This window comes from Bidens hawaiensis, unplaced genomic scaffold (genome assembly GCF_021521415.1).
Source record: "Bidens hawaiensis isolate Kalapana, Puna unplaced genomic scaffold, B.hawaiensis_p1.1 tig00011894_1, whole genome shotgun sequence".
Taxonomy (NCBI): Eukaryota; Viridiplantae; Streptophyta; class Magnoliopsida; order Asterales; family Asteraceae; genus Bidens; species Bidens hawaiensis.
Window position 1 is genome coordinate 648209 of NW_027491950.1, and position 24880 is coordinate 673088.

At 36.4% G+C, this 24880-nt stretch overlaps 1 protein-coding gene across 1 annotated transcript; it reads left to right on the forward strand.

The window, feature by feature from the left end:
- The first annotated feature begins 1169 nt into the window (after positions 1 to 1169).
- Positions 1170 to 5212, forward strand: LOC143539421 (cationic amino acid transporter 9, chloroplastic-like). The gene is made up of 8 exons (XM_077032746.1): positions 1170 to 1445; positions 2806 to 3215; positions 3304 to 3480; positions 3584 to 3808; positions 4147 to 4323; positions 4409 to 4654; positions 4737 to 4826; positions 4905 to 5212. Exons 1-8 carry the CDS (start codon positions 1223 to 1225, stop codon positions 5049 to 5051), a joined length of 1695 nt encoding a protein of 564 aa, XP_076888861.1. The 5' UTR covers positions 1170 to 1222; the 3' UTR covers positions 5052 to 5212.
- The last annotated feature ends 19668 nt before the right edge of the window (positions 5213 to 24880 follow it).

The following is a 24880-nucleotide window of genomic DNA, read 5'->3' on the forward strand; positions in this document are numbered from 1 at the left end:
GGGTGGGAACTGAGAAGGAATGGTTTTGATGGAATGGGATTCCATGTGTAATGGATGATTCCATTCCATTGAGCAACCAAACACCATTTTTTTATTCTCCCTCATTCCTACTGTCATTCCTGCATACCAAACGCTACCTAACTTTTTAGTTACTTGTAATCAAGCACCTGATACTTCTAACTACTAGACCATGTATTGGTGGAGGGAAGAAACGCTCCCTCCTTCTCCATTAGCTAGAAACAAGCTTGGCCCCACCCTCTTCTCCTTCAGACATTGTGTACAAAACGTCGAGGACTTTTTGAAGCCCAAAACTCCCCAAGGAAAGGGGGCAGTGTTCCGGGCATTTGGGGTGGGGGTGGTGTTAATATATATACGCGCACACAAGGTGGTTGTTTAAACATTCTAGTCGACCAATTTATACATGTTCAAACCAGATAGGTAATAATTCGATGGAACATAAAGTTGCGAGCGTGATAACAATATAAGTATTTCTACTTTAAAAACTTCAGAAGTTTCAAGCAAAAAAGGTATCAAACTTGTTTGTACATTGAAGAGACAATAAGGATTGAATCAAGCAAATCCATAGATTCATGATCTAACTTATCAAATTGATAAACTTTGTTTTGTTTTTGATTTACAACATTTCTAATACTTTAGCATTTTAGATTTATCATCTTCTTAGTTTCAAATTGTAAAGCCAAACCTGTAACAATTTGGTTTGTCTAGCTGTTTTTTCTTTAAATCCGTTAAACTAAGGATGTGTAAGAAATTGAAAAAATTGTTCTCAAAATGAAACAAAAATCGACGGTTTGGTTTTATTTTTTGTATTAAAAAAAAGCATACTTACGGTTCGGTTTTTAATTTTGTATGTAATAAAAACTTAAAAACAAACCGAACCGAATTTATATATATTTATCTTTAATTTTAAGTAATTTATAAGAATTTAATAAATATGTTACTCGATTACTCGAATATTTTAGTTCAGAGTTATAATAATCATTTAACAAAATAATTTAGACCCGAATTCATTAGGTTGAACCAAAATTTTTAAGCTTACACGGTAAAACCGAAAAAACTAATCATACAGCAGGGACTAAACTTCACCAAACTAAAAACTCAAAGGTCCATTTCTTCGCTTCCGATTCACCCACAGTAATTAGTTACCGGCGAACCTCTTTCCGGCGACAATTCCGACGAGTTTCCGGTGAACAAATATTTAACGATGAGAGACTCTTCTTCTCGTCCGTCAATTTTGACTCAGTTTTGGACTTCAGCTCTGAGAGCTAAACCACTGAGCTGTTCGTCCGACGTCGTTCGTGTAAACTCCGGCGAGAGTCTAGTCCGCCGTCTCGGACCGTTTGAACTGATTCTACTCGGCGTTGACGCGTCAATTGGAGCTGGTATCTTCGTCGTTACTGGCACCGTTGCTCGTGATGCTGGTCCTGGTGAGTATTATTATTATTATTCACAATTTAAACCGAATGTGTTATTGTATATATGTTTAATTTTGATAGAATAATGCTTTTTGAGTGTTAGTTTGTTTATTAGTTACTACTACTGAGTAGTGAATTAGGTTAAACGGTTTCATTTAGATCTAGAGTCTTCCGAATGTTCATTAACTGTTTTTGAACTGTTCGTTTATGTCCAGTAATTTGATAATCTAAGTAACGAACACGAACGCATGTTTTGTTCATTCATATATGTATGTTCGTGAACGTCCGTTTATGATTATTTATGTTCATTCATTTATGATTGTTTATGTTCATTTCTTTACGCTCGTTTATGTTTGTTCGTTTGTGATTGTTTGTTTTTGTTCGTTCGTTTGTTCATTTAAGTTTTGCAAATACATAAGTGGATACATGCATAAAAGGGATGTGTTCTTGGATGAATTCTGATGCTTAGCCGTGTTGTTTGTGTTCATTAACGCTAACTTATGTTCGTTTATTTTGGTCAATTATGTTCATTTTTGTTTGTTTATGTTTGTCCAATTATTTTATTTGAGTTTGTTTGTTTTGTGTTTGTTTAGGTTTTAAATGGATGAACAGGAACACGTCTAGTTTCTTAATGAACGAGCATGGACAAAAAGATTTGTTTGATTATAGATATAGATTATAGCTAGGGCCTGTAAACGAACTGAACGTTAAGCAAACTGTTCATGAACTATTCGACTAGAAATTCGTTTGTGTTCGTTTATTTAAGAAACAACGAACATGAAAGGAATCTTCTGTTCGTTTAATTAAACGGACGAACATTAACACACGTTTTGCTCATTCATTTATGTTCGCGAACGTTCGTGTATGTTCGTTCGTTTGTGATCATTTATGTTCGTTTGTTTATGTTCGTTTAATTTACGTTTGTTTAAATTTTAATAAATACATAGGTGGATACATTTACACAAATAAACATAAAAGGGATGTGTTTTGGGATGTATGAGACTTGTTCGTTTGTGTTCATTAATGCTAACTTGGTAACTTATGCTTGCTTGTGTTCGTTTATTTTGGTCAATTATGTTCATTTATGTACGTTTATAAATGTTCAATTATTTCATTTAAGTTTGTTTATGTTCATTTGTGTTCGTGAACTATTCTTTAGGATTTAAAATGAACAAACATGAATGAACACGAATATGCCCATTTTCCTAATGAACGGACGTGAACAAAAAAATTGTTTGATTATATGTTTGTGTTCGTGCTCAGTTAAAGTTAAATGAACGAACATGAAAATGAACATGCCTAAGTTCGGTTTGTTTACAGGCTTGCTCAGGAAGTATCACTAACACATATATTGTTACTGTTATTACTACAGGAGTTACAATAAGCTTCGCGCTTGCAGGAGCATCATGTGTCCTGAATGCTCTTTGTTATGCAGAGCTAGCTTCTCGTTTTCCTGCAGTTGTTGGAGGAGCATACTTGTATGCATACACTGCTTTCAATGAGCTCACCGCTTTTCTTGTGTTTACACAAATGATGCTTGATTATCATATTGGTGCAGCTAGCATCGCACGAAGCTTAGCGAGCTATATAATCAATATACTAGAACTCATTCCTTTCCTCAAGGACAGTATTCCGGATTGGGTTGGACATGGCAGAAAAGAGATGTTAGGGTTTATATCTATTAATCTATTGGCTCTGGTTCTTCTTGTACTCCTGACTTTAATCCTGTGTCGTGGTGTTGGAGAATCTTCAGTAGTGAATACTATTATGACCACAACCAAGGTGATTTTTATGAGAATTTTATTTCACGGTTTCACTTTCGTTCAGTTTTAAGTTTTAACATCTCATGCTCTTTTGTGGCTAATGACAGATAGTTATTGTTCTTGTGGTGATTATTGTTGGTGCTTTTGAGGTTGATGATTCAAACTGGTCGCCATTTGCTCCAAATGGTATTAAATCCATGTTAACAGGGGCAACTGTAGCTTTTTTTGCTTATGTTGGATTTGATGCAGTTGCTAATTCAGCTGAAGAATCTAAGCGGCCACAGGTTGTTTATAGATACTTTCTTGCTTTGTGCTTCTATCTTTATACCTGAATTCATTGTATTATACACTTATTGTTACTTTTTGTTTGTACATGGAATATGTTAGCGGGATTTACCAATAGGCATCATTGGAAGTCTGCTTATTTGTATAGCACTATACATTGGCGTTTGCTTAGTTATTACTGGGATGGTACCTTTCAAATTCCTTGGAGAAGATGCTCCCTTGGCTGATGCTTTCAAATCCAGGGGCTTACGTTTTGTATCGGTTTTAATAAGTGTTGGGGCAGTTGCTGGGCTAACTACTACCCTGTTGGTTGGTCTTTACGTTCAGGTAAGCACACCAAATGTTGAGGTGGCAAAATTGGCCGGTCAGACGCGTTTGGGTTGACCACTTGAACCGGAACACTGTCTATCTAAAAATCCACCTTTTGAAATTCGAATGTCAAATATGATTATGACTTAAGAGATGCTATTTTCAAAATATGATCAAGAAATTATATTGTTTTAGTAATAATCTAATTTTGGAATAAAATGAGTGATGAGGTTTTATGTAAAAAAAATAACACTTTGGAGAACTTTCGACCCATTTGATGTGTTTCCTTTTTCTTTACCTGTTTGACCTGTTAAAGATGAAAAGGTCATTTCCATAACTGAGTTTCTGATGAGCAGTCTCGATTATATCTCGGGCTTGGAAGGGACGGCTTGCTACCCACAATATTTGCCCGGGTTCATCCAATACGTCACACTCCAATTCAGTCACAGTTATGGGTTGGATTTATTGCATGTGTTTTGGCGGGGCTGTTAAATGTGCACTTGCTCTCACATGTTCTCTCAGTTGGTTCACTGGTAAACCGCAAAACTTACTTAAAGAAGTTTCATTTTCTTTTATATATGCAAAAAAAAAAAGGTTTTAACATTTTGGTTGGTGCAGGCAGGGTATTCTGTAGTGGCAGCGTGTGTAATAACTCTTCGTTGGAAGGACAGTATCGGAAGTCAAATCTCATCCACTTCTATGCCACGTAGGGGGGAAGGCATTATATGCATTACAGTGATTGCTTGTTGTGGTTTTGGTGCTGGAATCCTTTTCCGTATCATTGTTTCACCTTTTGCATATATATTCTTAATCATACCAATTGTTATTGCAATCCTTGCTACCACAGCTCTTCGGCTTCGGCAGGTAAAATAAAACTATTCTTTGCATGAATTTATGCTGAAACTAAAAACAATAAACGGGCACAATTTTTATTATGTTCTTGTAGGAACAAATGGTTCCATCTGGTTTCTCTTGTCCATGGGTTCCAATGGTGCCCGCTCTTTGCATATTCGTTAACATATTTTTATTCGCTCAGGTTTGCTTTCAGATGCCTTACAACTAAGATAAACTAATTTCTGTGCACCATTGAACTAATATTAATATGCATCTGCAGCTTCACTACGAAGCATGGGTGAGATTTATTGTTTTGAGCATTGCTGCGATTGGTGTATATGCATTCTATGGGCAGTATCATGCGAATCCTACAGTAGAACGTGAAGTCGTTACTTTCCATAAAGCCCCGGAAGAGGAAGCTCTGTGATCTTCTTCATAGCCTATACTTAATCATGCCAATTGAACCGTTGGTAAGTCATCAGTATCCACATTATGTAAATCTCTCTATGACATAGCTGTAGGTTAATAGGATGGGTTGCTAAATTGTATAAGTTTGCAAGATTTGTGTTAATTTGTTAGTTTCACACGGTTAAGATTATTAAAAGATAACAAAATGAACGAGTTAGTTGGTCAAACGAGTCCAAGTCGTTCACACTCGTGAAGGGTTAGTGTACGTTATCCGTTAACATGCCTAAGGGCTAAGGCAAAGGATAAGTTCATATGGTAAGTGCCCAAGACAAACCGAACGAATAGACGCTTTGTGTGTGAAAGATATAAAGAGATCATGATCAACTCTCAACACGCTTCGGGTTTAGCCCACAACTTCACTAAAACCCAAACTAAACAAGCCCAAATAGCTGCATCCTTCCTAAGCCCAAAATACTGCTTGTGTTTACACAAAACATAAGAATAAACCAAATTAAACAAAATGATATCAAGAGTTAAACAGGTTTAACAAGTAAATTAGACTTGAACCAAAAAGTAATAATTCCCGGTTTCGTGTTACAGCATCTCCTTCGCCAAACGTAACCGGACCGCCAGATCACCACCCTCTTTTCTCTCCTATTTCCTACCTTCTCGCTCTCCCTCACAAAGCTCGTCAGCAAACTTCAACTCCACAATGATAAGGATTGTTGGGTTTATCCATTTGATTTCACATAGGTCCGGACCTTGGGATGGAGAGCCCATTGGAGGTGCTCTTAGGCGCCTGGTCACTTTATACAAATACAAGTTTGTATGTTTGAATTAATATTGAAGTTAGAAAAAAAAAGAGAGAGAAAAAGAAGAATGGGAAGACGTGGGTTGAAATCAATATTGTGAAAAGCAAGTCTACAAGGCTGAGTACTCGCTACAATGTATGCGTCGAGAAGAGTTTCTTTAACTCCACCTAGTTAATAAGAATCGATCAAAGGTGGTAAACCTCAGTCAGAATCGCATGTAATCGGTCAACTTGGGGTCGATTTTGATTTAAAAATAAAGTATAATTCATATTTCTATAATATTAAAAAAAAAGAAGATCATGTTTTTTAAGTTAATGATTGGCAAATTTTAGAATAACTTAATATTTAAAAATGTATTTCTCTTATTTATATTGATATTCACTTATTTTATTATAAACATTAGTATACGTGTGATATTTGACATATATAATATCCAAAAATTAATTTCCTTTATGTTTACTATTTCTGAGTACTCCGAGTATACCTAATTCCTCAGTCAGCCACTTAGGGTACGGCTATCGACTTTTGCAACGTTGGTTGAAATGAGTGTGGATGGGTAGGAATGTAATTTCACAATAAAGAAATAATATTATGATGATGGAGAAGCAACCGATGTTGAAAACTTGAAACCAATGATTAGAGAAGATTGAATATGAGGATATTGATGCAGGGCCGGCTTCAAGAAAAAGAACTTTTGAGCCGAATACGAAATTTTTTTGAAGTTTAAGTAAAAGAAGTATTTTGTTGGGTTTAAACAGTTTAATTTTTATATGGGCTTACTTGGTTATAATTAGAGTTGTGTAAAAAGCTTTTGTATAAAAAAGAATTAAACATGTCTCAAGTGAGGCTAGAATCCACAGCCTCTTGGTTGTGAGTAATAGTCATTTGCCACTAGACCAAGCTAGTAGTTATGTAATTGTGTTTAAACACTAAATATACATATTGTTTTAATAAAAATACGTATAATTTAAAAAAAAATTCGGGCCTAGCGGGATGCCGGGCCTGTGGCCGTCGACCCAATGGCGGAGGATAGTCCTCCCCTGGCCCCCCTGTTTTTTTACGTAGTAGTGTAAATTTACCCGATTTCGTCCAAAATTTTTTATACGTAATGTAAATTTAGCTGTTTTCGGCCGAAATTTTTTATACGTAGTGTAAAACTTATTCTTTTTCGGCCAAATTTTTTTATACGTGGTGTAAAATTTAGCCATTTTTGGCCGAAAATTTTTATTCGTAGTGTAAATTTAGCTGTTTTCGACCGAAATTTTTTATTCGTAGTGTAAATTTAGCCGTTTACGGCCGAAAATTTGAGCACAGCCCCTTTCGTTTGTGAAATTTTGTATATATTTTGAGTCCGGCCCCTCCGGTTTCTTAGTCCAAGTTTCGCCACTGCGTCGACCACCCTGCCACCCCTGAGTTCCGGGCCAGCATTGATGTGTTCCATGCGAATTATTATGATCTCTTCATACACGTGATTAGCACGGATGAAACCTCGTTGCACGTGAGCATTCTCATGATTTCCGTGCATCAACTCAAACCTCACGTGATTCCACTAATAACACCAGAGATTTTTTGAAGATTTGCTATTTGAAATACCACCCTCAACCAACTTTTTTTAACGGCCTTTTGTATTATTGAGGGGTTATTGATTTACTTTATCATTTCTTTTTTATCCTTAGAAGAAAATTCATCATACGTGATATTCTGATCTAACTTGAAACCTCTATTTAATACAGGTGGAACTTGAATCCAAGAACTCTCTTTTACAAATCAAAGTCTTTGAGAGTCTCATTTCAACCACTTGAGTTATAGATCATTGGCACCTTACAAGTCGCAATAAGCCCGAAAATACAAAAGGAACAGCATAACAAGAAAATCTATATTAGCTTATACATATGGTGAGTTAACACCCGCCACCACATCAGCATCTTTTGGGGGCCAAATACCAAAGTTGTGGGCTTCAAGGAGGGGCCGCCAAGGGGTGTGATTGTGAGTGGGTTAACAAGGGAGAGGAGGGATGTCGTGTGTTACAACCAATCGCAACCGTTCATTCGAGAGGGCTAGGGGGAGTGTTCCAGCCCACAACGAATAGACATATAGAGTACGCATTATGGCACCATGGGAGGGGCGTCAAATGGCCACTCTGGCAAAATGGTGACCGTGAAACCACCACACACATGCATGAAACCGGGTGAGAAGGGGCGCGAGCGGCTTGGCGGCCTTGAACAGTTGGTTGGATTTTTTTTTAATTATGAATTAACATATGGATCAATAATCTACTACCCTAAAAGCTACAAGCTTATTCAACCAAAAAAAGTTTTTAATTAAGTATGAATTTTTTATTAAAAAGTTAGAAGCTTTTAAAAGCTCTCAACCAAACATACCCTATAGTATAAATATAAAATATAAAGTAACTAAAGTTTTATTAGAGTTTCCTAACTGTTATGAGTTAGAGCATTTTCATCCGGTTCCCTAAATTTTTGTGAGGGGAGTTTGTAGATTATAGGGTGGGGTTTTAAGTGTTTGTGAGTGTAAATTATAAGGTGGAGGGAGAAAAGGTAGTGATTTTTTGTAAATTTGGAAAAATGTTAATGATTTTTTGTAAATTATAGGGTGAAGAGAGAAAACTGTAATGATTAAAGAACAAAAAAGTACCCAAAAAAATATATTATTTAATTAAACATAAGAGAAAAATGTAGTGTTTTTAATATAATTATAGAGATATGGAGAAACAACTGGATGAAAATACTCTTATAATAGTATTAATTTCATTTCATATATTTTAATTCTAACAAAAGTCGAATGAATAAAGAGTGAGAGAGAAGGCGCGTGGGATGAAAGGGCATGAACATTTGAAAAAAAGAGAGCATCCAATGATTGTACATGAAGGTGTGTCTTAAATATGGATGCATTGTGACGCGCACGAGCGTTAACCAGGTCCACGTGCATCCCACGTTGCCACCTCTTTTGCACGTGACACATGGCCCACCTTCCTACGTGCCATATATTATCCTAAGTAATGCGTTTTTGTAAGTTCATAATTTCCTAGCGTAGCCCTGCCTGCGGTGCGCACATATGATGTATATATGTGTGAACCCTCGGGTGGGTAAAAGTGAAATTGCACTAATTTTGACGTTATTTTACTAATCTCATGAAAATAACGTTAACAGTGACGGAAGGTTAATCAGGCATCATGTAGTGGCGTTGATAGCTGAAAGATAAGGGTACATGCACCGATCAGCCGGTGTCCCGATGATTGAGTGCTATGTGCCTTATGTCCAAAGCTTGATGCAAAACTACTATCGAGCCGGGGGTCTCACCGGAAGCAGCCTCTCTATCCCTATGGGGTAGAGGTAAGGCTGCCTACATCTTACCCTCATCAGACCCTACCATAGCTTTGCTATTGGTGCGATATACTGAGTACGATGATGATGATAATTTCCTAGCGTCCTGGTTGTTTGAATAAAGTTTGTTGTTCAAAAAAAGCTAAGTGATAGTGTTTTGGTTAAAGTGTCACATCACTACTAGTCTATCATGCAGTAGAGTCATGAATGGGTTGGTTTGAAACGGTTTTGTTTGAAACCCTTAATTATAACTAATATGCCGGTTAATGGATAACTATAGTTATGACCGATCCGTTATGACAGTTTTGGTTAATCGATTTTGAAGGGTATAGCGAATCGGTTGATTGTAACCGAAACTATGTATTTGGGTCTAAAAGTTTGATACCAAGTAATAAAAAAGGAATGGCATAATCCAACAAACTACAAAATCTATAATATTAATACCAAATATTGAAACAAAACGTAATTAGATAATCCAACAAGAAAATTCAAGTTAATTTGATGACAAAGGTTGAACCAAAACTATCAAAATAATATCATCTGACTATATGTTTGGTGGAGGTTAATCCCAAATATATTGTCGGTTAGATGAATGGGTTAGTTCGGTTATTGCGAGTTGGAATTATCTTTAACCAAACTGACCTGCAATTGGCTATTTTAGAAAATTCAATAAAACGGCCCACCGATTACGTTAATCGATTAAAATAAGTTCGCTATGGTTTGATTAACGGTTTTAACGAATTACAGTTATATTGCTCATCCCTACCACATAGGCGATAGATACCTTAACTATCTCACCTTTTCTTAACTATCATTAACTTTGAAAGAAAGAAAAAGTTTGATTGGTGCAATGGAGGTGGACTCTACTTGATTTCTTGATAATGGACATTAACATAATAACGATAATGGGAAACAAGTGTAACGTCCCACCAATAACGACCCATTTGATTCCTGTGGTGCAGTGTTTTGGGCGTTGCCAATGGATCTAAATTTTAACCAAACTATGTCAAAATTTCAATCATGATCATCATTTTCTATTTGGTATAGTATTATCCATGTTATATTCCATAAGACCGTGTATAGTAGAGAGTAGAGGTGCACAAATCAGTTTAAAACTTAAAACCGGTTTGGGTTAAAACCGGTTCGGTTTGGTCAACAAAAGTCAAAACCGGTTTATGATCGGTTTCGGTTCGGGTTGAAACCGGTTTCTTACAATGTTACGATCGGTTTCGGTTTCGGGTTTTGATCGGTTTTTGACCGGTTTGGAACTGGTTTTGGTGGAGAAAATTACAAACCGGTTCCGAATCTACGGTTTCAATCGGTTCCAAACCGGTTTCTATATAATCAATTTCAAACCGGTTCAGTTTCGGTTCGTTTAATCGGTTTGTTTGCTTACCTCTCGTAGAGAGGGCTAGCTAAATAAAGTCTTGTCACGTCACTTCCATGTAGGCATGGGAAGTTTACTAGCTAAACCATCAAACGTGTATAATGATTTAATCAAGTTATTTAAATCCATTTTTAATCAAAAAATTATGTATGGGTAAGTGTGGTTGGTTGAAAAAAGTTACGTCCCCACCGATTATACCCCCCTCCCCAACACAAAAAAAAAAAAACAACCAACGCCGTCAATGCAATGTCACCTTCCCCCTTTAGCGCCCATCCCCATCCTCATGTAAGTGTGTTTAGCGTCGGTTGTAAGTGAGGTGGCAATGGGTAACACCTAATACACACGGTAACGTCTATTTTAACGGAGGGAGTGGATGTATATTATTACCATAGCAAGCCATGGACTAGCAAACCATGTACAAAGAACACACAATGAGCAATCCAAATAAAAATGACTTTTAACACTTAAATAAAAAAACCGATTGACACTAAAAACCTCTTCTTTATTAGTTCTTAGGGGTTAATTTTAGTTTTAGTCTGTCTTGTTGTTTCGTTGGTTATATATTAGGGTTTTTTGCTTGTTTATTTCCCAGCTAACTCTTTTTATAAAATTTATCGTTCAAAAAAAAAAAGAAAGAATAACCGTACTTCTCAGTGTGAAAAAGTATGATGCTTGGTTTACTCATAGTTACGTAACACCATCTTTACACTTATGATTTATAAACTAAAGTAGATAATTTTGTTAGTGTCATGAAAAAGTCACGCCCCAATTTTGTATGCTATCATTACTTAATTATTTATTGGATTTGTATATCATTGATTTTAATTAAAAAAAAAACAAAACATTCAAACGATTTATAATAAATGGTAGGTAAGCGTACAACAAGCTACGCCACAACCATTTTTTTAATCATTGATTTGATTTACACACTTTATATCCTAAAATTTTCAATTTTACTAATCTCAAAGGCTTCTTATCGTGTAAAGATTCAGAGACCTCCTCTTTTAAATCGTAATCTTTAGGTGTCTCACCTCAACTACTTGAGCTAAGGATCATTCGCTTTTAATTTTATCCAAATCAAAATAATATAAGCACTAAGATATATGTTAAGATATAAAGATAATGACTTGACCATTAGACACTTGTATAGAGACCCCGGTCTTTAACCCTCTATATCGGTCTCTAACGCTCCAATATTAATGAATATTAACTATAGAATAAAGTGTCATTCTCGTCCTTGTGGTTTGTCAAATAATGTGAATGTAGTCCAAAAAGTTTATTTTTTGGCATATGAACCATCCACGTTTTGCAATTCTTGCCAATTACATCCAAATCACTAACCCCGTTAAATTTAATCATTAAGTCAAAAGTAGACATGTCTTTTTACTCTTTCTTTATTATATTAGTAAAGTGCAAAAATCGTCGACGAGGTTTGGTGTGACATTTGTCAATTTCGGGTTATTTTATACTTGTATTCTTAATGTAAACCTGACCCGTTTTGTATCCGGAACCTTTCGATATTATCAAAATGATGAATTGTATGTTAAATATTTGTTTTATAGTTGTTGGATAAAAAAAACCCTTTTCGATTCTTAAAATTCCCCGAAAACGCTCAAAACGAACTCCAGGGACTAAACTACCAAAATGGAGACTTGAAAGACCCATTTGTAGTGTGTGCTTTCTTGGGTCTATAACCAACCCATTTTCATGAAACACCTTTTATGAAAGACCCATTCAACTTACCCTATATACACACACCCATCTTCTTCATTTGTGCTTGCTCATTTCTTCATTTCTCTCTCAAATTCTTGAATTCTAAGGTTGTTCTTCATAAGTTAATCTTTCATTTTAACTAACTTCTCAATACTTAAAGCTTGATGTTACAACATATATATAATACTCACTCCTTGTTTACCTTCGGTCTTTCATTTCTCCGGTCTCGGCCGGTTGAAATGTCGGGCTAGTAAGGCAAGGTTACATGGAGGACTTTGTAGTCCTTGTTTATATATTTAACAAATCTAACCATATAACTTGTTATACTTGCTTAACTTCTAAATATTTTAGTTTATTGTTCATATTTGTCAAGTTCCATGGTATTGGGTATATGGTGACTAGCCTCGGTTTCATCCAGAGTGGAGAACCGAACCAAAAACCGAACTTTTGTTTAAAAACATTATTGTTAACTTTTTGAATGTAAAACTTGAGTATTATTATTTATAAGTTATTTTACAAGTTCCATGGTAATTGGGTATGTGGTAACCATCCTCGGTCTTATTCTGAGTCAAGGACCGAACCAAAAACCGAACTTTTGTTTAAAAACTTTATTGTTAACTTTTTGAATGTAAAACTTGAGTATTATTATTTATAAGTTATTTTACAAGTTCCATGATAATTGGGTATGTGGTAACCATCCTCGGTCTTATTCCGAGTCAAGGACCGAACCAAAAACCGAACTAAACCGAGTTCACTCGCTTAAGAGACACAAGTGTGTTTTTAGCCACCAAAACTCATATTTTTCTTCAAGATTATATTTTAAATCAATTTTAGTTAATTTCTAAACATACTTGGCATGTCGGTAACCAACTTGATCTTATAACAAGTTCGAACCGATAAGGTCGTATACTCGCTTAACGAACGTTAAGGTTCTTCACAATAGAACTACATACATGGTTAAGTCTATTTTGATTTTATTGAGTTATCTCATAACATTTATTATTTTGGAAAGTTAACTGTGAGCTTGGTCAATTATCAAGTCTCGAACCGACAAACCCGAACACTCGTTTAAACCTCGTTTTGGTATTCTTATAACCAAGGGCTTTGCAATATCGCATTTTAACCCACATTATTACTTAACATAGGTTGAGTAAAAAAAAAGAAAATAACTAATGAATAGAATACCGAGACCCGGTTTCGAGTAAACTTATTTTACAAAACTCGTTTCTTTAATTTCTCAAATATTTACATTTTAAATCTTAAACTTTATTTATTTACTTTATTTGTCATGTGTTTTATTTTAAACCCTTCCAAGACTACATACTAACACAAGACCCGTTTAATTTAGGTCTTGCTCGTTAAACCAATCTCTCTGATTATTCACGACACTATCTTTTAAGTTACTTGTTAATGTGAGTACTTTTTCATCCCCCGTTTTCCATCTTTCGTTTTGGGAGTGGCATTGCATACTTATTCAAATTCAAATGATTTATACTTGAGTCTTAAACCACAACACGTATTGTATATGTTTACTTAAATAAATGCTCGATTTGGTGTTATATGCTTTACATGATTATGTGCAAATTCTTGAATGCTAAGGCGGGTAGCCTCTTGAATACTAAGGCGGGTAGCCTCATCAAAGTATGATCATACGTTAATTCCGAGTATATATGGTATCCCCATATACAAAGGTGTCGTCAATGTATTCTTATTGACGATTTCATTATTGTCGTTAATGTATTCTTATTGACGGTTCGTCAATGTATTCTTATTGACGGTTTTATTATCTAAATTGTTGCTATTATTTATTGTTTTCATATACTAGTTGTGGATTTCATACTATATACTTATTGTCCAAAACTATGAAAATTGCTCACCAACCTTCGTGTTGACAAAATCTATTTTATGCAATGTTACAAGTTTGATGTTAGCTTGATTGGATTACTTGAAGAAACTTATTATCTTGGCTTTAGGATATTAGAAAATAAAAGAACAAGTTATTTGTTTATCTATCTATTTGGCATTTTGTATGAACAATTGTTGTGTTATTTATGATGATATGGATTTAAATGAGTTGTTTAAATATTGTAACTTTATAGTGTCATTGTGCAATGAGCAATCATGTCGTGCCTCGACGTTTCCGCCTTCATTGGTCGGGGTGTGACAGATTGGTATCAGAGCCATCGACTATAGGATAGGTGGTTAGACGTAACAGCCTAGTATAGTTTATGCTCTAGGGTCCCTATACGTGTCCTCATACTTGATTGTTTATTGCATTTATTAATTATTTATAAACTTGTTTAAAATTCTATCTCATCATAAATGTACACATACACACACTTTCAATAGTATTCTAAGGTATTTTTACCTTAAAACAAAACATTAGTTTTTATATTGTGTTTTATGGATCACAAGCTTAACTTGGATCTCGTTGTTTACAATCTCCTTCAAGCTAGGTTCTATAATTTTTTTTGTGACGACCGTAGGGAACGAAACACTTGATTCGATCATTTGACAAAAAGATTCCAAGAATCGAAGGTGATTTACTTACATGGAATGATTGGGTTTAGTGTTGGTTTCTAGGTCAAGCAACTCGAGTTATATGAGCCGACACTTTAAGTTGTCGTATGCGAGCGTTCCGGTCGCCTCCTTATTTTTGGTGTTGAAAACATAAAAGCCACGGTGATACGTGGACAAGTGTTTTTAACATCTCGTTGTATCTCCGTTTTATTGTATGTTATTATCATGATTTGAGTCAACAACATGAAAGACACGGTGATACGTGCACATGTTCGACTCCATATATATTACTTTTACATAAGTGTTTATTGCGGGGATATCAAATCATGGTGGTTCATGTACGATTTTCTCAACTATATATATGTTTACAAGAAATTTTGTTGTTTTTTTTTTCGAAATATCAAATCATGGTGGTTCATGTACGATTTTTCCGACTATATACAAATTTCAACACTTCAAAACGTCCAAATTTTAAATTCTCGAAACTTTGAAACATATACTTATATATACATTTTTATCATTTGGTTTATGTATAAACTTTATTTCTACTAACATTCTCATCCTTATGACACTATGATTCACGTAAAAAAAATGGTTACATACATCTTCTATTTTAAACTCAATGCCCTCAAACTCACTACAACTCTTTATAATTTTTAGAATGCCTCCGCTACGACGCCACTACTGCAAGGACTCCAGACGCAAGATAGCCGCTTTAATAGCCGAACAAGTCGCCGCTATGATTCCCAAACTCCTAACTCACTTGCAAGCAAACCAACCTCCACCCGTTGTAGCACCCGTTGAACCCACACCCGCTCCCTACTTGTATAAACAAATTACCGGTGCTAACCCAACCAAATTCCTTGGTACGAACTGTGCGACTACCTTGTTGCAATGGTTTGAAAAGATGGAAAGTGTGTTCCGACAAATCGAGTGCCCCGAAGCGAAGAAAACTAATTTCGCTTCGAGCATGTTTGAAGAAACTGCTCTTACGTGGTGGGGTAGTGTTATGCATCTCCAAGGGGCGGAAATTGCCAAGGCGCTTCCATGGACCGAACTTAAGGAACTCATGATGAAGAAGTTTTGTCCCAAACATGAGCTCCAAAAGCTTGAAGCCGAATTTTGGGAATTGAAACAAGAAAGTGGTGATAATGCCACTTACTCGCTCCGTTTTCATGAATTGAGCACCATTGTACCTCATTTGGTTACCCCGCTCGAACGTAAAATCGACAAATACATCGGGGGTTTACCCATGCTAATTAGGGACTCAGTCATGAGTAGCAAACCCGAGAACCTTGAGGATGCAATTACTCTAGCCGGTGCGCTATCGGAGAACCATGTTAAGGCGGGTACCCTAACCATCAAGAAGAAAAGTGATAAAAGCAAAACCGAACCCGCACCTCAAGCCAAAGTTGACCCACCACCTCAAGCTATCAACTACTCAAACTCTTCCCGCCACAACAACAAAAAGAAACCCAAACAAAACCACCGAAACTATGCCGTTACCCAACCGCAACCGCAACAACAACCCCAAGCTCCCCCACACAATCGAAAACCCTATACCGGTACTTTTCCACTATGCAACAATTGTCAACTTCATCACCCATCTCACTTACCTTGTCGCCATTGCACCATTTGTAACCGTTTTGGCCATCTAAATAACACATGTTGTTCCACACAACGTACTCAACCCAACAAACCAAGAACCACTCCACAAAACACCCAAAACCGCTTTGCACCTTACGCGCAAAACCCTCCTCAACAACCCCGAGCTTGCTTTAACTGTGGTGACCCAAATCATTTCGGCAACAATTGCCCACGACTCACTTTTGCAAACCAAGCCCAAACCGTAACCATACCCTACTATCAAACCCAAGCCTACCAAGTCCAAACCTACCAACTTAAATTCCCCAACTCAATGCACCACTCATCCAACCCATGCAAGCCATCCAAGCACCTCCTCCTCCACCACCTCATGCACCTCAAGGAAATCCCGATAACCAAGGACGAGCTTTTATGATGAATGCTAATCAAGCTCAAGTGGCAAACGATGTTGTGAACGGTATGTTTTTAGTGAACGAACATTTGGCTTCTATATTATTTGATACGGGTGCCGATAGAAGTTTTATTTCATTAAAGTTTGAATCTACTCTTGCCGTACCTCGCACTAAAATTTCTCGACCCTTTTCTGTCGAAGTCGCCAATGGAAATTCTATCACCATAAACTCGGTCCTTCGTAATTGTTCTCTCACTCTTTGTAAGCGTAAATTCTCCATCGATCTCATTCCGATGCAAATGGGAAGTTTCGATGTCATAGTTGGCATGGATTGGTTATCATTGCACCGTGCCGAAGTCGTTTGTTATGAAAAATTCATTCGGATTCCTCTTGTCATCGGTAAAACTCTCAAGGTCTACGGCAAAATGTTTCCTAAAGGGCTCAATATCATGTCGTGTTCTCAATCGCAAAAATACTTACACCAAAAGTATGTTCCGTTCCTAGCCCAAGCGGTGGTAAAAGACCACAAGGAAAGAAAAATCCAAGATATCTCCATTGTTTGTGATTTCCTCGACGTCTTTCCAGATGATGTTACCGGTCTTCCACCCATTCGTCCGGTTGAATTTCGAATCGATCTTGTGCCCGTGGCCAAGGCTCCTTACCGTTTAGCCCCATCGGAAATGCAAGAGTTATCAAACCAACTCGAAGAACTTTCCGACAAAGGATTTATTCGTCCAAGCTTCTCTCCTTGGGGCGCACCCGTCCTCTTCGTGAAAAAGAAAGATGGCTCATTTCGAATGTGCATCGATTATCGTGAACTCAATAAACTTACTATCAAAAATCGTTATCCTTTGCCACGAATCGACGACCTCTTCGATCAACTCCAAGGCGCAACGTGTTTCTCCAAAATCGATCTTCGATCGGGATATCATCAGTTGCGTGTTCGCGAAGAAGACATTCCAAAAACCGCATTCCGTACTCGATATGGACATTTTGAATTTTTGGTCATGCCCTTCGGGTTAACCAATGCACCCACGGTATTTATGGATCTCATGAACCGCGTTTGCAAACCGTTTCTAGATAAATTCGTTATTGTCTTTATTGATGACATTCTCATCTTCTCTAAATCCAAAGCCGAGCATGAGCATCACTTGCGTTCCATTCTCGAAGTCTTAAGAAAAGAACGACTTTACGCCAAATTCTCAAAATGTGAATTTTGGCTAGAGGAAGTTCAATTTTTGGGACACATCATCAACGACAAGGGTATTCATGTTGATCCCGCAAAAATCAAAGCCGTCAAAGATTGGAAGACTCCGACTACACCCACGGAAATTCGATCTTTCCTCGGTTTGGCCGGAGCGGCGTTTCATCCAAAATTTTTCCAAGATCTCTTTACCCTCACTTCCCTAACTCACAAAGGACAGCCTTATGAATGGGGATCCAAATAAGAAGAAGCATTTAATACTCTTAAACACATGCTTTGCAATGCTCCCGTTCTAACCCTTCCCGATGGAAACGACGACTTTGTAGTATTTTGCGATGCTTCTCATCAAGGTCTCGGTTGCGTTCTCATGCAACGAGGTCAAGTTATCGCGTATGTTTCAAGGCAACTCAAGGTCAACGAGAAGAACTACACGACTCACGATCTTGAACTTGGTGTCGTCGTTTTCGCACTCAAAATTTGGAGACATTACCTTTACGAAATGAAATGTGTGGTTTTTACCGATCACAAAAGCCTTCAACACATTTTTGACCAAAAAGATCTCAACATGAGACAACGAAGATGGGCTGAGTTACTTAGTGACTACGATTGTGAAATTCGCTACCATCCCGGTAAAGCGAATGTCGTGGCCGATGCCCTTAGTCGAAAGGTTAATGTCAAATCCGTCTTGCTTCTTAGCGTCACCATTCAAACCGATCTCCAAGCCAAAATCTATCAAGCCCAACGTACCTCCGTTGACGAAGGCAACATGTACGACGAAATGTCATGTGGAGCCGAGCTTCAACTCGAAACAAAACCCGATGGCTTATTGTATTATCTCAATCGTTTATGGGTTCCCGATCGCGATGACCTTCGTACTTGCATACTCGATAAAGCTCACAAGTCACGATATTCTGTTCATCCCAGTGCGGATAAAATGTATTTCGATCTTCGTTCTACCTTTTGGTGGTCGGGTATGAAGAAAGACGTAGCAACGTACGTTTCGAAATGTCTTACTTGCTCTAAAGTCAAAGCCGAACATCAAAAACCCTTTGGGTTACTCGAGCAACCACCAATCCCCATATGGAAATGGGAAGACATTGCTATGGACTTTATAATGAAACTACCCACTACACAAAAAGGCAACGATAGCATTTGGGTGATTATTGACCGATTAACCAAGTCCGCTCACTTTATTCTAATTCGAGAAAAATACTCCGTTGAGCAACTTGCCCAAATCTACGTTCGCGAAATCGTGTGTCGCCACGGTTTACCTTTGACTATCATCTCCGATCGCAATGCTCGATTCACGTCTTATTTTTGGTGATCACTTCAAGAAACCTTGGGAACTCGTCTTGATCTTAGCACCGCTTATCATCCTCAAACGGATGGACAATCCGAACGTACGATTCAAACACTTGAGGACATGCTTCGAGCGTGTGTACTCGATTTCGGGGGGAATTGGGATTCTCACATTCCTTACATTGAATTCTCTTACAATAACAGTTTCCATTCTAGTATCGGTATGCCTCCTTTAGAAGCTCTCTACGGTCGCAAATGTCGTTCCCCGATTAGTTGGAACGAAATAGGTGAAGCTCAAATTACCGGACCCAAAATGGTCCAAGAAGCCACCAAATGTATCGACCAAATTCGAAAGAACCTACTTGCCGCTAGAAGTCGACAAAAGAGCTACGCCAACAAACGGCGAAAACCGATCGAATTCAATGTCGACGATCTCGTCCTTCTCAAGGTATCCCCTTGGAAAGGAGTTGTTCGTTTTGGAAAGAAAGGAAAACTAGCTCCCCGTTTCGTAGGCCCATTCAAGATTCTTGAGCGAGTCGGAAAAGTAGCCTACCGACTCGAACTACCGGAAGAACTTACCGGTGTTCAACCGACCTTTCATGTTTCAAATCTCAAGAAGTGCTTAGCTGAAGGTAGTGTCCATATACCTCTTGACGAAGTACAAGTCAATGAATCAATGATTATAGTTGAACGACCCGTTGAAATCATGGACCGCAATGAAAAGAAAACCAAGCGAAGTCGCATTAAGTTAGTTAAAGTTCGATGGGAATCACGGTGTGGCGCGGAGTTTACATGGGAACGAGAAGACTCGATGAAGGATAAATATCCATATTTATTTACATCATCTTAATTTCGGGACGAAATTTCCTAAAGTAGGGGATACTGTGACATTTGTCAATTTCGGGTTATTTTATACTTGTATTCTTAATGTAAACCCGACCCGTTTTGTATCCGGAACCTTTCGATATTATCAAAATGATGAATTGTATGTTAAATATTTGTTTTATAGTTGTTGGATAAAAAAAAAACCCTTTTCGGTTCTTAAAATTCCCCGAAAACGCTCAAAACGAACTTTAGGGACTAAAACTACCAAAATGGAGACTTGAATGACCCATTTGTAGGTTGTGCTTTCTTGGGTCTATAACCAACCCATTTTCATGAAACACCCTTTATGAAAGACCCATTCAACATACCCTATATATACACACCCATCTTCTTCATTTGTGCTTGCTCATTTCTTCATTTCTCTCTCAAATTCTTGAATTCTAAGGTTGTTCTTCATAAGCTAATCTTTCATTTTAACTAACTTCTCAATACTTAAAGCTTGATGTTACAACACATATATAATATACACTCCTTGTTTACCTTCGGTCTTTCATTTCTCCGGTCTCGGTCGATTGAAATGTCGGGCTAGTAAGGCAAGGTTACATGGAGGACTTTGTAGTCCTTGTTTATATATTTAACAAATCTAACCATATAACTTGTTATACTTGCTTAACTTCTACATATTTTAGTTTATTGTTCATATTTGTCAAGTTCCATGGTATTGGGTATATGGTGACTAGCCTCGGTTTCATCCAGAGTGGAGAACCGTACCAAAAACCGAACTTTTGTTTAAAAGCATTATTGTTAACTTTTTGAATGTAAAACTTGAGTATTATTATTTATAAGTTATTTTACAAGTTCCATGGTAATTGGGTATGTGGTAACCATCCTCGGTCTTATTCTGAGTCAAGGACCGAACCAAAAACCGAACTTTTGTTTAAAAACTTTATTGTTAACTTTTTGAATGTAAAACTTGAGTATTATTATTTATAAGTTATTTTACAAGTTCCATGATAATTGGGTATGTGGTAACCATCCTCGATCTTATTCCGAGTCAAGGACCGAACCAAAAACCGAACTAAACCGAGTTCACTCGCTTAAGAGACACAAGTGTGTTTTTAGCCACCAAAACTCATATTTTTCTTCAAGATTATATTTTAAATCAATTTTAGTTAATTTCTAAACATACTTGGCATGTCGGTAACCAACTTGATCTTATAACAAGTTCGAACCGATAAGGTCGTATACTCGCTTAACGAACGTTAAGGTTCTTCACAATAGAACTACATACATGGTTAAGTCTATTTTGATTTTATTGAGTTATCTCATAACATTTATTATTTTGGAAAGTTAACTGTGAGCTTGGTCAATTATCAAGTCTCGAACCGACAAACCCGAACACTCGTTTAAACCTCATTTTGGTATTCTTATAACCAAGGGTTTTGCAATATCGCATTTTAACCCACATTATTACTTAACATAGGTTGAGTAAAAAAAAAGAAAATAACTAATGAATAGAATACCGAGACCCGGTTTCGAGTAAACTTATTTTACAAAACTCGTTTCTTTAATTTCTCAAATATTTACATTTTAAATCTTAAACTTTATTTATTTACTTTATTTGTCATGTGTTTTATTTTAAACCCTTCCAAGACTACATACTAACACAAGACCCGTTTAATTTAGGGTTAAGTTCCATGGTATTGGGTATGTGGTGACTTGCCTCGGTTTCATCCCGAGTTGAGAACCGAACCAAAAACCGAACTTTTGTTTAAAAGCATTATTGTTAACTTTTTGAATGTAAAACTTGAGTATTATTATTTATAAGTTATTTTACAAGTTCTATGGTAATTGGGTATGTGGTAACCATCCTCGGTCTTATTCCGAGTCAAGGACCAAATCAAAAACCGAACTTTTGTTTAAAAGCTTTATTGTTAACTTTTTGAATGTAAAACTTGAGTATTATTATTTATAAGTTATTTTACAAGTTCCATGGTAATTGGGTATGTGGTAACCATCCTCGGTCTTATTCCGAGTCAAGGACCGAACTAAAAACCGAACTAAACCAAGTTCACTCGCTTAAGACACACAAGTGTGTTTTTAGCCACCAAAACTCATACTTGGCATGTCGGTAACCAACTTGATCTTATAACAAGTTCGAACCGATAAGGTCGTATACTCGCTTAACGAACGTTAAGGTTCTTCACAATAGAACTACATACTTGGTTAAGTCTATTTTGATTTTATTGAGTTATCTCATAACATTTATTATTTTGGTAAGTTAACTGTGAGCTTGGTCAATTATCAAGTCTCGAACCGACAAACCCGAACACTCGTTTAAACCTCGTTTTGGTATTCTTATAACCAAGGGTTTTGCAATATCGCATTTTAACCCACATTATTACTTAACATAGATTGAGTAAAAAAAAAGAAAATAACTAATGAATAGAATACCGAGACCCGGTTTCGAGTAAACTTATTTTACAAAACTCGTTTCTTTAATTTCTCAAATATTTACATTTTAAATCCTAAACTTTATTTATTTACTTTATTTGTCATGTGTTTTATTTTAAACCCTTCCAAGACTACCTACTAACACAAGACCCGTTTAATATAGGTCTTGCTCGTTAAACCAATCTCTCCGATTATTCACGACACTATCTTTCAAGTTACTTGTTAATGTGAGTACTTTTTCATCCTCCGTTTTCCATCTTTCATTTTGGGGGTGATATTGCATACTTATTCAAATTCAAATGATTTATACTAGAGTCTTAAACCACAACACGTATTGTATATGTTTACTTAAATAAATGCTCGATTTGGTGTTATATGCTTTACATGATTATGTGCAAATTCTTGAATGATAAGGCGGGTAGCCTCTTGAATACTAAGGCGGGTAGCCTCATCAAAGTATGATCATACGTTAATTCCGAGTATATATGGTATCCCCATATACAAAGGTGTCGTCAATGTATTCTTATTGACGATTTCATTATTGTCGTTAATGTATTCTTATTGACGGTTCGTCAATGTATTCTTATTGACGGTTTTATTATCTAAATTGTTGCTATTATTTATTGTTTTCATATACTAGTTGTGGATTTCACACTATATACTTATTGTCCAAAACTATGAAAATTGCTCACCAACCTTCGTGTTGACAAAATCTATTTTATGCAATGTTACAAGTTTGATGTTAGCTTGATTGGATTACTTGAAGAAACTTATTATCTTGGCTTTAGGATATTAGAAAATAAAAGAACAAGTTATTTGTTTATCTATCTATTTGGCATTTTGTATGAACAATTGTTGTGTTATTTATGATGATATGGATTTAAATGAGTTGTTTAAATATTGTAACTTTATAGTGTCATTGTGCAATGAGCAATCATGTCGTGCCTCGATGTTTCGGCCTTCATTGGTCGGGGTGTGACATTTGGTCACATTTGTGAATTTCGTCCAAAGAACGATACGAGTCGATCGATGTAAAACTTATCTTGAAACGGTGATCCAAGCGACGAAACAATGTTTCAATTCGGGTGTTTGAATTTCCAATTAACAAAAATCAAGTCATCTGAATTATCGTTTCGAGATAAGTTTTACATCAGTCGAATCATATCGTTCTTTTGATCAAAAGCCCTAAAACATCGGTTTGAAACTCAGGAAAAAACGTAACGGCATTAAGTGTTTTTTAACAGAGGACCATTGAGACAAAAATAGTTGAAAGTTGGGACCGTTGGTACTGATTTTTAAAGTTGGGATTATTATCGGCCAATACATAAAAGTTGAGATTATTTATTTCCAATTTGCCTAATAATAATAATAATGTAAACAAACATATAAAAGGACAGTAAGACCCCTGAGTTAACGTTGAATTTAGACCGAGTTAACAATTTGGACGAAATTGGCAATGATTGGGAAACATCGAGTGTCTAATTGTAAAAAAGAAAAATATCCTTAAACGAAATTCGTAAATATAACCAAACTTCTAAGACGATTTCAACACTATACTCTTAACTATGTGAACCAAACCTACTACCTTTTGAGTGAAAGGTGAATCTCAAAAAGTTTCTAACCTCATGTAAAAAAGTTAATATTTGGGAATACATTGTATATGAATCATTGTCAAATTAACTCCACTCTTTATTTTTTCTATTGTTTCTATTTGGGGAGAAAGGGGACAGTGACTACACTCAAGCCAAATGGAAGGTCTTAACCCATGATCTAGTTAACTTAACTCAACCACCGTTAAAATATCACTCATCTTCCAGATCAAATATTTACAATTCCCAAACATCATACAACCACCAATGCACAAAGTCCATCTCCATAAAGCATATTTCTTCTAGACCCAACAATTACTGTCATGTATAAGCCATTCACCACTTTCAAGTTTTACCATTTCATACCCATGTAATGTGTGTGTACATTCTCTCTCAAATTTCTCTCTGTCATCCATGCAAAAGCTGAAGCAAAAGCCAAAGTTCAATCCCATCATCATCATTATGACAATAGAGCAACCCTGACACACTTCATGATTGCACATATCACCACCTTATTTCTCTCTCCTCATGTGGATGTATATGTTTGCATGCATTTATATCTAGACTTATTTTTCTATGAATAAAAAAATAATAAATAAATAAATAAATTTAGACACGTAATAGTCAGACACCATATACTAGTTTTATGGTCGTATAGATGACATGGTGTGTTAAGACCCTGACAAATAAAATATGGGAAATTTTTTA